The 16,193-nt window shown below is 43.8% G+C and overlaps 1 protein-coding gene across 2 annotated transcripts in view; it reads left to right on the top strand.

Annotated features, from left to right (window-relative positions):
* The window catches only part of ZZEF1 (zinc finger ZZ-type and EF-hand domain containing 1), a 1,433,434-nt gene that overhangs the window by 64,732 nt on the left and 1,352,509 nt on the right, over positions 1 to 16,193 (top strand). For both annotated transcript variants that reach the window (XM_085649580.1, XM_085649579.1), the window contains exon 2: positions 4,749 to 4,893. In XM_085649580.1, the coding sequence (XP_085505706.1) occupies positions 4,749 to 4,893 (145 nt within the window). The remainder of the gene's footprint in view (positions 1 to 4,748; positions 4,894 to 16,193) is intronic.

Below are 16,193 nucleotides of genomic sequence, written 5' to 3'. Positions count from 1 at the left end.
TTGACTGGAAAAAGCAATGGAGCGTGAGCTTTGGACGTTAGAATTAAGTTGACTTCAAACAAAGAAATGCAATGTGGCATTGCCAAAGCAAAGAGTACTGGTTATTTCTTCCTGTGTATGTACCAGGTATAATAACTACATGTGGAAGAAAACTATGTGATTTTTCTAATAAAGACAATAGCCTCAGTTCATAGTGTTATATCTACAGGTGAGTTCTCCTCACTCAGATTTACACCTACGGCTGGGCCTATATCTCTTCTTTCAACAGCTCTAAACGAAGATTTACACCTAGTTGTAGCAGTATGTTTTCATAAAACCCTTACAAAAGGGAATGGTACATGTACCGCTCAGAATGTTGCTGGGGAGGAGACTACACTGCTGGCATCTCAGCAAATGTTCCCCATTGCTTTGTGGTAAATGCAGTTCATTATCATTTCAGTAACCCCCTAGTAAGAAAGTGTTCACTGTGAGTTGGTGCAGCCAGTGCTGGTCCCTCTGTATATATTCAAGTACATGCATGTGTGGGTGATTTAAATTTAGCGAGAAGTAGCTGGCCCCTTTAAAGGTGCTTGAAATACTGTGTTTATTGCATTAGGTCACTGCCCTTTGAAAGCACGCATGTGCATCTAAAGCTTCGTTCAGTGCAGGTAGGAAGGAGGGGAGGACACTGTTTGTATCTCAGCAAATGCTGTCCATTGCATTCTGGTAATGTCTATTTTAAAGGAGAAGATTTTGAAGTGAGTGACTTTAGATTTGTTCATTGCGTTCAAGGTTACCTTCCAAACTCTGAGGCACGACATCGGTCTATAAGAGACGTGGATGGGGTGGAGGAGAAATAAATCAATTTCCAGGATCTTGCGCCATGAAGTTCCTTATACATAGCCAATCTGTGGCTTAGTAGCACAGGATTTGATAGTGTCTGAAGAAATACACCTCTAGTAATTCTAATATTTTAAATCTTCGATGGACTACCTGATCCAATTCTTTAAAAAAAAAAACCTTTATCTTAGTTTAGGGGCAGACATTAACAGTGCGACTCCCTGATCCAATTAACTAGAATGCTGGCTGTTCCTTCTTTGTATTCTTCCTTATCTTCGAATTCAATCTTGCTAATTGTTGGGGTTATTTGTTTCTAGAGACCAGTTGAATAGTATTCCTGTAATGTTCTTGCAGACTTTGCGGTGCAGTAAGGCAGGAGGGTTGGGATGAATTGTTACTTTGACGACGGCATAAGGACCATGAAACGTATGCCTTTTGGATAGTCCTCGCAAAAGTTCTCTCTGGTTGTTTAGAGCTTTACAATATGCCTTTTTGAATATGTAATCCTGGAAGAGGGTTGTTTACTTTTTGTTCTCCCTTCATCTGTACAGTAATAATGACATCCAAATGATTACTTAACTGCTCGGTATACCTGAATAGCTAATACAATGCATGAGCCAGAGTATGGGGGCAGGTAGCAAGAGAAGAATGTTGCATTGTATTGTTAACGAGGAGAAGCTAATAGAAGCATGTTTATGACTGTGGGCATTGAATGAAAGAGTAGAGTTGAAAATTACTCCAGTGTTGCTGCAAATGTAGCTGAACTAAGTAGGGTGCCAAGAGTAACCAGAAGCATTCGCTTCTGATTTGTATGGATTTATTGAGTATCAATTTCCATCCAATGGGCAATCATGGGTAATCGGTTCTTGAAATTATGTGAAGTATGGTGTGCTCACTAAACTTGAAAATATAGTATTGTGGTGTTTGCAAATACAAAGGTGACACCAAAGGAAAAAATACATTTTGCAAACCAGTTATTTTGAATAATCTGATATTTAGCAGAGAACCTTGAGCACCTCAAGTCAGAGCTTTAGATTCTGACTTGTGAGTAGAAAATGTCTCATTACCGCAATGATAATTATCTTCTTGAAGATTTCAAAATGTACTTAAATATATGAAATGTGACAACAAAGGCATACATCACCATGAATTAAACTGTGTGAGGAGACCTCTAATTCTAAAGTTCTTGCTTTATTAATCTGAAATAGAGCTCACCCAATTACTTATAAACCATAATTGCTCACTTTTCCAGACTGCTAGTTCCATCCCCTTCCTGTACTTATGTCGGTATTGGAATAAGTTGCTGGGGAACAAAAGGATGAATGGATAAACCCCACTCCCCCCCCCCCCCCCCCCCCAAGTATGAAAAGAGAGAGTACTATACAACCCGCATTAAATCCACATCTTCACGATTCTCCAATGTGCCAGTGCAGCACCATTTCAGAAGCCTGTAAACTATCCAACTCTACAGTGGCATACTCCACTCTTTTCCCTCCATTTGACCCAGTCCTTGATTAAGCGTCCTGAGAAGTATAGTCTTTGCATCTTACCAGCCAGGGCAATGCTTCTCCCACTTGTGTAAATAAGTTTTCCCTCTCAACTTGCCCTGTCTTGTACCAGCTGTTCAAAAATTCCGAAAGGCCCTGATGAACAGGATTATGCTGGTGAAGTTTTAAGTTTTCCATGACGTTGCTGTGCAGACTGACTAAGGTCACGAAAGATTGAGCTTTTGTGACAAATATAACAAAATTTTTATTTGCATAGATTTCTACTACTTTGACTATAAAGTCAGAATATTGAAGCAAGGTTGGTGCTTCCTCAATGCTGAATACCTACCCACCCTTTATTGGCAACCTCAAGGTTTTGTTCTTTCTAATGTAGGCTGTATGGATTCCATCTGCAGTTGGCTTCCTATTGACTCACCTTCCTTCCATCTAGATGGGAGCTCTAAATGTACAGCTCTCCTGCACATAGCCTCTTCTCCATTTTCGCAGCTTAGATCTGTCTTGGATGTTTTCATCTACTTGCAGCTGAAACCCTCCTGAACATACTGTTATTAGATTCTAGTATGGATTTTTGCTATGCATCCCCGCATCTCCTTAAGAATGCTAGCAATTGCCTCAATCAGGGTTTTCGTGGGTCACAACCTGTTTTTCATTCCATGTGTTTTATCGTGTAGCCTATTTCTCACACCAGCTTTTTTATTGTGAAACCTCTCCTTCACTAGTCCGCATAATCACCCATGTCACCTAGGATATACCTCTGAAAGCCTGTGTAGTTCTATCTGGAGGCATTTGTCATTTCTGTGCTCCGCTCTAGTTTCTAGCCAAAATCATTTCCAAAAATCTGCCCTTTTTCCCCATTCCCCCTGATGGGTCAGCCACTACATCATTTATCTTGCGTATTTCCACGGTATGCATGATTAGAAATTAGTAATAAAGTGAGTGCTCTCAGGTCTGAGTTGTTCATCTTTCCTTTGTAGTCTTCATGTACAGGCACTTGGGTCTCCATTTATCGCTCTATGACTGGTGCACTGTATCAGATGCACCTTTTCTTAAGCTCATTCCTCTGCCTCTCTCTGTCAGGTTGAGTGCTGATAGAGGGTGATGGTACTTTACTGAAACCTTCGTTCCACATCGTTTTCTCATTTCATGTGCTCACTGCTGTGCTTAGAACTTCTGCTCTAACATATTTGTTGGTCATGCAACCGGGCAGCTCTACTCTCATGTCCTTATGTTGCGAGTGGCATTAGGGATCAGTTAAGACCAGGAATCTGTCAGGCTCTCTTATGGGGTTGGCCTGGGATTCTTCCCATGTTCTCTGAGGTGTGCCTCCTCCTGCCACTCGTGCCTGTAAGTGGGTTGGGTTCTGCTAGCCAACTATTAAACGTTTTTTGTTGTGATGTAGATAGGGGAGATCGGATCATTTGCAACCATCCCATTAGGCTCTACACACAGTAGTTGTCTTCCATTGCATCGAAAGCTCTAAGAATCGCATTTCAATGAATAGAACATTAGTGTTAAATTTTTTATTCCTGTACACTTCGAGGCATCTGAATTTGGCTGAAGCCTCCTTACTAACCCTACACTATTCCATAGTTTATGTTGACACAAAAGCCTTACATTTTACGGTTAGGGAGAAGTGGTTAATTTTAACCTGTGATGTATGTTAAGTCTGCTGTCAAATGGCACCCTAGGTTTGGCATTTCAAAAACTGGATCTAATGTTTTCCTACATATGTTCTTTGCGCAGTATTGTCTTTATAACAATAAAATGCACTTGGGTTATAACTTTCACAATATTGGACAGTATGAACTATGATGTTGTTTTCAGGTTCCTCTCTTATTTATACCCTGAACATATTGTGGAATCACTCCAATAAACCGGCATTACTAGCTTTCCGTTTTTGCCTTCCTTGCATTGGGGACCTTGTAGTCGTCTTGTATTACCATGACTACTGCATTATGATCATGGTAATTATTCATTTGCTTATACGCTTCCCCACATTTTGCTTCAAAGCAAATCCAATTAAAGTTCATCAGATGCATATGGACCTGCCAGGTTGCCTTTTAACAAGATAATTACTTATAAGTAAAAGCCTTTTCTAAAAGGGAACCTCTCCATGGGTGTGGTGTCACCAGCCTGTAAGAAGCTGCAGTTTTGGCACACATTTCGGGTGCACACCAACAAGGAAACCTCCATAACCTTCTGGTGTGTTTTCTTGACTTCAATAGGCTCCTTTTTATTTTTTAGATTTCCTTTCCATTGTGGACCATGCACGTATATGATTTATTTCTCATCTGCTATATCACAATTAGATGTAGGCATTGGCTTGATAACCTAATGATCATGCCTTCTGTATTATGGTCATACTAGTTATTCATGTAGCATCATGTTGCTTTACATTTTACCTTCTTACCTCTGTTGCAGGCATTTGCCCAGTTTGATGCAGAGGGAGATGGAATTGTTGATGTGGAGACTATGCTTGAGGCACTCAAGAGCTCCAGTGGAGCTAATCTCCAAGGGGAACTTAGTCATGTTATCAGACAGCTTCAAGCATGTTCGCTTACTCCAGGTAAGTGGCATAAATTGTTACAAGTTCCTGCAAAAAGGAGTGCTAATACTATTCTGTTCTAAAACCTCTTTTTGATTGAATTCATTAGGTTTCATTACGTACATATAACTTGAAGTATGCGATGTGTACATAGACTATTTTGTTTAGATGTAATGTGTTTAGCCACAGTCTGGATTTCACCCATTATTGGGTACAGTGCAGTGTACAGTGGTGAAAATATTTACCATTAATCACAAGCCAATCTATACAAGGCATTATTTACCTGACTGTTCTAGCTGCAGATTCCTCCTCTTTTGAATCCTCCCATACACCGTATCGAGCAAAGACTTACCACAGTGCCACCTACAGGCACCCAGGAGCTATGAGGCTTCATCCTACCACAGACACTAGGACACAGAGCCGTATATTGGTGCCAACCCAGTGCACTGATGTTGGTCTCTTTTTTTTTTTTTTTCTCTTGCACCTTTCATTGGGACTCCAGAGTTTTGCTCCTACTGATTTCAGTTGTTTATTGAGCATTTGTCTTCTAAATTATATATTATCCTGATAGTGTAGCAGGAACATAACTACCGAAGACTAATGGCTTCACACTGTTGTCCGTGTTGAAAGCAGATATCTATCATGAACCAATTCAATGTCTCTGATGTTGAGGGCCAAACATGACTCCAAATCCTGTGACAGATGCTACTCGATGCATCAGAAGGTGGCCAGGGAGCGAGGGGCCACTCTTTAAATACCTGAGCACAAAAAAACGCAAAACAAGGTCATCCCCTCCAGGTCACCTTTGTGGAGTAAGTCAAAGTTAAACGATAAAGCTTCCAAGAAGAAGCACAAATGTGACTCCCCTTCCACATTCCCTTGATCACTGGAGGGGTCACCTAGTTTGTATCCACAGGACCTGTCCCCAAGATTTTGGTCTTCTTCTTCTGACCCCCTTCTAAACCTTGAATTGATGCCACAGTTCCTTGGGCCATCTTATAATCTGCAACAAGTAGTAGTCTTAAAACCATCCATATTGCAAATATTTAACATTACTCTGTCTCCCTCTAGTGAGCCTTCTGGCCCCAGAGAGCCTTTGGGCCTCTAGTCTCCTTTCCACCGGTGGGCCCTCCCTGGAGCCGACTGACCATGCTGGAGTCTAACCACTTTGCCCTCGGCGCTGGGCAATGACTCTGCTCCTTTGCCAAACCTCTGGCTGGCTGTCGTCCTACTATTACTGCTATCTGCATTGGTGATGTTGATACAGAATCTTCCAGTTTTGGGTCCTTCGTCTGTGAAAGTCCATCCCATGTCACTCTGTACTATTACTAAAGTGTATTGAAGATGATTTCCCAGTGGCTTCACATTCTCAGCGTTAGCGTTGTGCAAGGATGCAGGTCCTTTTCAATTCTTCTTCTGATGCGTTCAAATGCTCGTCATAACATAAATCCACATGATGAGGACAGTGACAGAAAAGCAGGCAATTTGCTGATCGCCAGTGATCTTGATATCTCCCCAAGTCAGCTCTTGATTGTCTGTTGCTTGAACATGAAATACCACGAAAAAACAAGAGACAAGAGGTGTTTGGCAAAAGAGGAACAGTTTATTTAATTAAACAATACAGCCGGGAGCACAGGCATAGGGTCTGAGGACTGTCTCAATTTACAATCGGTCAATCAGACTTTTAAACAAAATATATCTTTATTAACATTTCCAATAACAGTACATATCGTCACGTATATTGCAGTTATCATCTCTACTTATACATAGAATACATTAAAAAAGATAGAAGTCTCTCCGCATTCGGTATTAACTAGGAACCACCGACAACCAGTTGGGAGTCCAGCCCCTCCCATCACCCCTACTACCAATACCCCCACCCACACGTCTCTACAGATGTAACAAAAAGGAACAAATAATAATCCCAAATAATCATCCTGTGCATCTTCCAATATGGGCAAACCTTGGGATCAACAGATTGGGGCCATCCCCTTTCCACCCTGCTCAGGGCGATCAACCAATGGGATTCTCTGGCCTGTACCACGGACATAGACACTGCATTCCATGTCATCAAGAACTCTTGAGCTTTCTCATCACACCTAGCCTTCTTCAAGTCACCTCCTCCGCCTCTGCCCACTCCACCAGGTCGTCAACCCAGGCCCCATGCGAGGGGGATCGCTCACCCTTCCAATGTATGGATATCCGTCTCCTTGCCATTGTGAGGCAGCGCATGGCAAAACGTCTATTGAACTTCTTTTTCTGGATCTCCGGAAGTAGCCCCAATACACATTTCTCAACTCTACAGGGAATTTCCCATCGCAACACCCTCTTTAGGTGAGATAAGACCTGAACCCAAAAGGAGACCAAGGTAGGGCAGTACCACACCATATGCAAACATTTAGCCCCCCTCTGCCCCACATTTAGGCCATCCATGCCCCCGGGAGGGGTAGAATGCCTGCACTTTTTTGGGGGATAGATAGGTCATATGGACCATGTTAACTGTTCCTGTGCGGATCCCTTCATGAATTTTGGACCAAATTTTCTGCTAAGCGGTGCAGCAGTGTACTGCTGCCACCTTCCCTCAATTTTGAGCTGCCGAAGCAGCCTATCAACGCAAAGAGCTCAATATAAATGGAAGATGAGCCTGCACCCCCCACACCATAGCCAAAACGTTACCAGAGTTTTCGAAGGTTCGGGCACCTCCGGAAAAGTGGGCCTCAATTGCTGGGCCATTGCATTTATCTTGGCATATTACAGGAACTGACCCTGCCCTAAACAAAACACTTCTATAGCATCCTTGAGTGACACAAAGCATCCCGCGCCATACAAATCAGATCGCATAATACATCCCCCTTTCTGCCAATTTTCTACGGACATCACAGTAGCCACCTGTGCAGACACGTAGATTTGCCAGAAGTCAAACTCCGGGGCATACAGCGCTCTGTTTAGACCTTGCCTCTCCACCCTCTCCCTGATCCATCCTATCAGACGAATCAAGTGTGAAAAGTCTCCCAGTATGCCACCTCCTCACATCAGGAGAGCCCCCAGCTGCTGGTCACCATGTGTACTTGCCATAAGGTATCTTTCCCAGTTGGGTTCCCCATCCATCCATCCAATAAATTGCATGCTGCAATTGTGCTTGAAAGTAATAGAGCTCAAGGTCTGGAATCTCCATACCCCCCTTATTCCACTCATGCCTCAGGGTTGAAAACCCAACTTTGCAACGCCTGCCCTGCCACAGGACCTCCAGTCGTAATTTATCCAGCCCCTCGAACACTGTCCAGGGAAGTTCATAGAAAACATTCTGCATAGTGTAACACAGACTTTTATGCAGTTCATTGAATGTAACAAAATATTTCCAGCGATCTTCTGTCTTTGGAGCCATACATTTAGACACAGGCTGAGGAATTCAGGTGAGCCTCGACCTTGTGTGGACACCATGTGGCCAGTGGGCACCATCTGCTCCTCCGTAATGGTGTAGGAGCATGCCCCCCCCCCGCCCCACCCCTGCCAGCAGCCTAAAAACATGAAAAACAAAACGATAATAAAACATGTTTATTATTGTTTCATGTTTCCTTCCTGGGCCGAGTCTTTGAGGGAGGGGCCATCGGGGTAACAGTGACAGAGTGGGAGTGGTGGGCACTGTTGTCGGTGTGCATGACGGTTTGGCTGGCGGCCAAACGACGTGCACTTATCTATCTCCAACCCGAGCTGAATTGCTGTGTTGGAAACAGCAGGCACAGTCTCCCAGTCTCCTTGGGAGCGCAAATTGAGGACATTCAGGCCGGTCCTGCCTCTGCTCTCATGCTGCGAGCAGCATGAGCAAACACAAGGAGATGATGGACAGAGGGCCGAAACTTTTCAGGCACTCAACCCCAGTCACAGATCTGGGTTGATTCCATTATCGTTCTTTAGCTCACTTCGCCACCTCAGTTCAGACCCAGCTATATGCAATTCCGTCTTGGCCCTGTGCCTCATGTGAACAGTCCAGCCTGAACTGAGGTCTTCCCTTAACCGGAAACAAGCATCCTGGGACCGGTTTCGGGGTAACACACCACATCAGCTAGGCTAGCTTGAATCCAGTGGCAAAGTGAGTAAGAGACCCACATCTGGGCATAGCCTGCCAACTTTGGGCGAACAAAGCAAACACAAGAAGATGATGGACGGCGCACCTAAACTTTTCAGACACTCACCCCCCCAGTCACAGATCTGGGTTGAATCCATCATCGTTCTTTAGCTCACTTCGCCACCTCAGTTCAGACCCAGCTATATGTAAATCAGTGTTGACCCTATGCCTCATTGGAACAGTCCAGCCCGAACTAACAAGCTTGGTCTTCCCTGCATGAGAGCAGCATCTGGACTGGCCGCAGGGGAGTCTGGGAACCTGCACTTGTAGTGGAGAGGAGCAGAAGAGCGTGATGCGGCGGGCGGCAGGTGAGTTCTTTTTAATGTTTATTTTGTGTTTTCGTCCGTCGTTCCGCAAACCCGCCCGCCCTGTTACTCTTCTCTGACCCCAGATGCTCCTGGTAACGTGTCCAGATGTCGCTTGGGGCACGCATAATCACTGTGTGTGCTGTGTCTTTATTAGCCAAGTGTTCCTAACTTCACGTTGCATCTGACTTTATGGAATTTTGGGAACGCGCACACCCCTTCGACCATTTGCACCTTATTTTGGCCAATCTCCCTGGACCATTGTGGTGTCGCTGCACCTATCTGTGGGATGGGTCTGGGATTTCCTGTTTGCGTGTTTGTCTGCTGGCTACATGCTACTCCACCTGTAATCTGTCAATCAGTCACCTTCGGTCTCAGGGCCTGCCTAAGCACGCATTTGAGTCTGGATGACTTGGAGTTCACAACGAGCGACTTCGTCAATGAAGATGTGATTTTGATACTGAGGAGAGTCCTTCATTTACAGTCCTTTGTATAGCTGTTAATGTGTTGTAAATTGTCTCATTCATCTTTCACAGAGGCACTAATGGATCCAAACTTGGCAGCTTAGTCTAAGCTGTTTTCATCTCTGGCTGTTAGCTGTCCATTACCATGTACCACAGACGTAGCACCAGTGCACACACAATTTCTGGCATAGCATCACACACCTGAGAACTCAATGCAAGCTTCTACTTGCAAAATTAATCCTAAATCTTCCCTTCTACTCAACGGGATAGGGAGGTGAAGTGGATTGGTGATGTGATAAAGAAAATCTTTTCTTCTTCAAGTTTAGCATTGCCTTGAAAACGTCTTGCCTTCTAGCCTGCTAATGCCTCACTTTTTTTTACACCGCACAAGGTGTCCTTTGCACAAATAGGTCATGATGGACTGGGCACAGCTTAGCAAATCTTATGTTTTTGTTAATTGGTTCACGTAGTTGAAACCATTGTTATCATCCACAAACGTGCTTTGCAGGATTTTCGGAAGATGTCCAGGCTTCCTTGATTGACATGCCGTTTGACCACCCCAGACCCCTAAGTGAAAAAGCAGATTCTGCTTAGGAGAAATTTAAGAATTACCATTGTTTGGGTCTAGTCTCCTCAGCACATCATTTCTACCAGCAGTGTTAGAAATTCAGAAGCTCCAAGAAAGGAGGTGAGTCGAAATAGCCCTTGTATTTCGATTCCATGTTCAAGAATTTAGATATACCTCCTAATCACCAGTCTTACAGTTGCAAGTTAAAACATCCTTGATTAACAGGTCCCCTTGACATATGTTATTTAGCAGTTTAAGAAACCAGAAATCAAAGGATTACATGGAACGTGAAGTGAGAAATCCTCCTGTCTCATTTCACTGCTCTCTAACTTCCTTGTTGAGCAATCTGTGAAAGGATATGCAAGGAGTATTTAATGATACTATTGAAAATGGGGAAACGTTGGCTAGCTAGTGTTATAATCATCCAGTTTTTCAAATGTTTGCTAGGAATAGTCATCTGAGAAATAACTGTATATGAGTGAAGAAAATAATAGTTATATCTGTTGTTTCTGGGAAAACAAAAATTATTTAAAAATGCTAAAGGTTATGGAAAATATCCGGTGGCATAACCCTTCAGAGGAGTCCCGTTACTGGGTAATTTAATACTAAGGTCTGGACGAGTGTCTGATTTTACAGACTTATCAGGTTTGATGAGCAATTGCTGATTCCCTCTGCAATGTGTTTTTATACTCTGATTGAAGAGGGATGCTACTTTTGGACTGGTCTATCATTTTAAAGGTAGCCCTTCGAAACAAATGAGTAACTTGGGCTAATACAGCTAGATATACGTGGCGAGTGGGTCATAATAAGTAGCCCTTGGACTATATATTGAACAACTTGCTTGAGACTATATGTTCACTAGCAGTCATAGCAGATTAATCCAGGAACATTCAATCCTACATTTTGTAAAAGTAAGTGCTGATAAACGTCTGAATGTTTTTTGGACTTTGGAACCCTCCTACTAATTATGTGCACTCAGAACATTATTGGTATCTAGAGCCTCTTTGCAATTATTGATTTCTGTCATCTGAAAATTCGTCTATATACTCTGTCCTCTAGCTACTAACACATAAAATACAGGTTAAGTCCTCTTCCACAAATCATCATGGAACTGCTACCTGTTGCTAAATTATTATTATTTTTTTTTACAGAGTGTTATATAGCGCAAACTTGACCCGAATCGGGTATAAGAGCGCTTTACGTAGCACCAGTTACGTTACATGAGGACACACATTCATTTTTGTTAGGCACGGGAAGATTAAGTGAGTTGCCCAGAATCACAGGATGTTCAGCGTCATTGCTGAGACTCAAACCCAGTTCCCCAGATTCGAGGTTGACTGCCCTAGCCATTAGACCAACTCTCCCAAATGAAAAGATTCAATGCAAATAATCCTAAAAGGTCTGTGCATAACAATGGCACTTGCCACTCCAGAAGAAAAAACTTTGGAGATTACAAAAAGTGGAACACATTAAGACATAAAAGAATTTGTTTTTTGGAGGAACCAATTTGGATTTAAACAAAGGAAAAGTCTTAAAATATATAACCCAGCTGTATGCTCTACAACAACAAGGAATACACCTATTGTGCAAAAACAATCCATCAATTTGATACTTTACCATCACACACAAAAAGGAAAACTATAACTGATCAAACAGTATAAACCCTCTAGGACACAGTGGCTGGGCATGATTCTTTAAAACCGTGTCACAACAAAACCCCAAAACAGAATACAACTCATATGATGACATTGAAACTTAGACATGTTAAAACAATGCCCTGGCCTTGCATGTTCTGAAATATTCTGCAAATAAAAGCCAAGTGCTATACGTTTTGACCAATGTAATTTGAGGTCAAAAGTGGTGCTAAATTCTTTAAAAAGTGAGTGTAGGAAGCTGGCTCTGTATGTACTATACCAAAGGGAGTTATAGTGTGCACAGAGTATAGGGAGTCCCCAGACAGAATCCAGACCAATTAGATAAGTATGAAAAAGGTATACTTATGTTTTATTTTAGAAGTTGCAATCGTTACAGATTTGTATATGATTTGGAAACACTTTAAATTGCACCGTAATTTCGTTTAGATTACTTTAGTTACTTTTGGATTACTTTGAGTACTGGGGTGTTATGCCTAGTTACTGCACCTTAGGATCTCACAATACAAGGTAAGTAAGACTTTTCATACATTTACCGTTTACTTCTCTTTTTTTCATACAAACATCAGTTCAACACAGAACATTTCAGGCCCAAAATCTCTTAACATGGGTTTCTATGGGAGAAAAGTGTTAGCGGTTTCTCATGTAAGCACACTTATTACGAGTGGGAGTGTTGGGGGTTAGGTCCAAACTTCCTCAAGGTCTAGATGGGCACTCAAGTTGCCCCACCAGGTCAACTGGGTGTGGAGTGCAGGGGCTCAATGTTGGCCAATGGGGTAATGGGGCCTTCGGTTAGGGACTGCTGATGAGTAGGCCACTCAGGTGTGGGAGCAAAGCCCCTGGGGTTAAGGTCGACACTGCAGAGGCCAACTACCAACACAAGAGCTGCACCACCAGCAGCACTGCGGCGGCTGGGTGCAGGGTGCAAAATGGACGTCGTGGACCCTGTGCGTTTCAATGGAGACCTTCAGTTGTGCGAAGTTGCTGCAGGCGCAGGCAGGGAGACTTCCTGAAGGCGGCCACCAGCTGGAGAGGTCAGTTGGGTTCTTGGGGGATGGCTGGACACTGTCTTTGGGCCACCGAAAGCTGCGGGGCGTCGGTGCAGGGGTGTCTTCTAGCATTTGGTTTTCTTACCAGCTCTGGTCGCGGTTCGGAGGGACCCATCCAGTTGAGGCTGCAGGTGTTGTCTTGAAGCTTGAGTGAGATAGGGGATCACCCGATCCTAGATCACGATCGCTGTGAAGACCTCCTTGTGGTGTTGGGCCACTCAAACTCGGGCCTTGGGCGTCGGGTGCAGAATCGCGGAGTCGCTGGATTCCGGATTCTGTGGGGTAGTCTTTGCTTGAGCAAATCCGGTGCACACAGGAGACAGAGTCCGTAAGAGGGTTGCAAGGCAGGTGCTCTGGACTCTGGGGGTTGCTGGCTGCTGGACTAGCCAGGGTTCTTGCTGTAGACCGGTCATGGACAGACCGGTAGGGCTGGGGCCAAAGCAGTTGGTGTCCTCTTTTTGGATTCCAATTCCGAGGGCCACCAATAATTACTACGGAAAAGAAACCAGTTATTACAAGGCTGAACACCAGTTTGTTTTCAAACAATATTGCAAATATTGTTTCCCTATCTCCCCGCGTACTTAGTACGGGAGACGTTCTCCTTTCTTTTCCTTTTCAGCCATAGGCAGACTTCTGGCTTCTGTTCCATTTTTACCATTCCACCTTCTGATGGCACCCAGTGACGTGGTGTTGCCTTTGTCAGGTATTATTCTTTCTTCCAACGTCAAAGACAGATAGTAGTTCCCATTCTCTTAGCTGATTTTTGTTTTGTATCCCTGAGTGGATTTTAATCCCTATTGGTATAGGGGTTGTCTTTGTTCCAGACTTCATGCAAGTTGTCATCTTTGATGGTATTTTGCTCGCTTATGCAGATGCAATATTACCTTGCTTTCACTTCCTCATGGAACATCTTCTGTACGTCTCATAGGCGTTCTAGTTATTCTTACGTTATGTTAGTATCCGTTATAGTGGATTTCTATTGTACCACTGCAGTAATTGTGCATGCGTCTTCCGCCTTGCACTTACACCCTAATACTCTTTCGTCCTGCTCCCTTTGTTCCTTGCAGTATTCCTTCTGATTATAAAGGCTTTACTCAGTCTTTCCTGATGCGCTTTTCTTTTCCTCGCAGAGTACAGATGCACGGTATAATCCGCCTCCCTGCGGTATTTTGTGCCCCTATCACTGCGGCCTTGCACTGCTTAAGCAGGCTGCTGTTGATATTCTGGACGGGAGGAACTGTGCCAATCCTTTCTCGGGCACTCTTGGTGCTTGTTTGTTTAAAACAAAAAAGAGGAAAAGTCCATTATACACACAAACTTAATACTACACTATATCTCTATATGGTAATTTATATATATCTCTTCATTTGTGAAAATGGGATGACATTTTCCTTCCTCCTTGCACTGCTTCATCCTTGCAGAGCGATGTCCGTCTTTACGCTTTGGGGCCCTTCCTCGTTCCTTTTGTTACCACAACGCCCTTTGACGTATTGTTCATGGCAGCTACCTGCCTATCTCCTTATTTGTCAACCTCACTATATACTACTTGTTCTCTGTGGTGGCTGTTGTTTAACCCTTTTAGTGAGGGTCTTTGACGTGTCATTCCCTTCTCCCTTAGAGTGGTCCGTAAGTATCTTGGTTCTTCTTTCAGCTGCCCTTTTGTCCTCTTGGATTTCTCTCTTTTTTCCTACACGGAACATTATTTTGTGTGTGGCCCATTCAGGGTCAGTTGTACCAGTTCTTCTTTATTTTCAGTCTCTTCTCTTCTTGAGAGTTCCTCCTCTTGTTATGTTTGCACTTCCATTTTTAAGCTGTGGAGTCGTTTTTTTTCTTCATGTATGGCGTTTGCAATCTCCATAGTGGTATTCTGCAGGGCTTTTTCTTCTGATAGAATTATGCTTCCTTCACTTTTTTTCCCCCCTATTCCTGGTCTCCTGTGGAGAAGTCCTCCTCTGGAATCCATACTTGTATTCTTGTATGTTCTGCAATCCTTCTTGGATTAATTTTTTCATGCATAGTATTTATTTGGAATTGCATATCTTTCATACCTTGTCCTGTTTGATGATGTACCCTCTCTATTTTGTCCGCTGCCCCAGCCTCCTCTGTCTAATTCACTTACTATCGTAGGTTCCGGAACCATTCCTATCCCAGTCTTCTGGATGTTTTCATTCATGAACATGGATGTAGGTCTTGAATTCTCTCTATGGATATCTTCAACCTTCAGTCTTCTTACATGATACAACCTTCAGTATGTTTGCAGCTGCTTCAGTCAGTTACCCTTGTTTTCTTGTGTCAACGTACGCTCTTTTGCTTCTTTGTGGGATGTTTACCCCACTCTCCATTTTCTTTCTCCAGTTGTGTGGCTCATTTTGGCCTAGTCCTCTTGTTGTCTCTGACATAATCGTATAATATTTGGATCTTTGCCCATACATATATGCACCTCGTGAACTGCTGTAGCTGCCTGCCTTGCTGTTGCTCGGACTCTGGGTTGGGAAGCTACATTCCTCAGTTTGCTCAGCAGTCGCTCTTGATGACTGGCGCCTGAGCGCCATAAATAAGGAAGAGGCGTCCCGCAGAGTGGGTGCCTTGTGGACTGCTGTTGCTGTCTGCCCTGCTGTTGCTGGGATTATGTGGTGGGAAAGTACATCCCCCAGCTTGCCCAGCAGTTGCGCTTGGTGGCTGGTGCCGGAGCGCTATAAAAAAGGAAGTGGCGTCCTGCAGTGTGGGTGCGTCGTGGACTGCTGTTGCTGTCTGGCCTGCTGTTGCTCAGACTCTGGGGTGGGAAATTACATCCCCCAGTTTGCCCGGCAATCGCGCTTGGTAGCTGGTGATGGAGCTACTTAAATAAGGAAGAGGATTGCCGCAGCGCGGGACATGCGCATGTCGCTCCCGGGCTGAAGACTGGGCGAGCCTGGGCCCTTCCTCGGCCAGATAAGGCTGGCTAGGCCATGTCTCTTTCATCCTTCATCTAGAGATTAAACATGGGGCTGCAAATGTTTGGTCAGCGGCTGGACACTTTGGATATTTTGGATTTAGAAGGGCTGTGTGGGGTTTGTCACAGGGGTAATTACTGAATCCTTATACTTTCACTTTGGGCTCCTATTATAAAGGTATTATATATTGTAGAGCTGCTTTGGCCGTGGCTATGGGGAAACTG

This window comes from Triturus cristatus, chromosome 3_2 (assembly GCF_964204655.1).
Source record: "Triturus cristatus chromosome 3_2, aTriCri1.1, whole genome shotgun sequence".
Classification (NCBI taxonomy): Eukaryota; Metazoa; Chordata; class Amphibia; order Caudata; family Salamandridae; genus Triturus; species Triturus cristatus.
The sequence above is the reverse complement of the archived record's forward strand: the minus strand, read 5'-3'. Positions and strand labels throughout refer to the sequence as shown.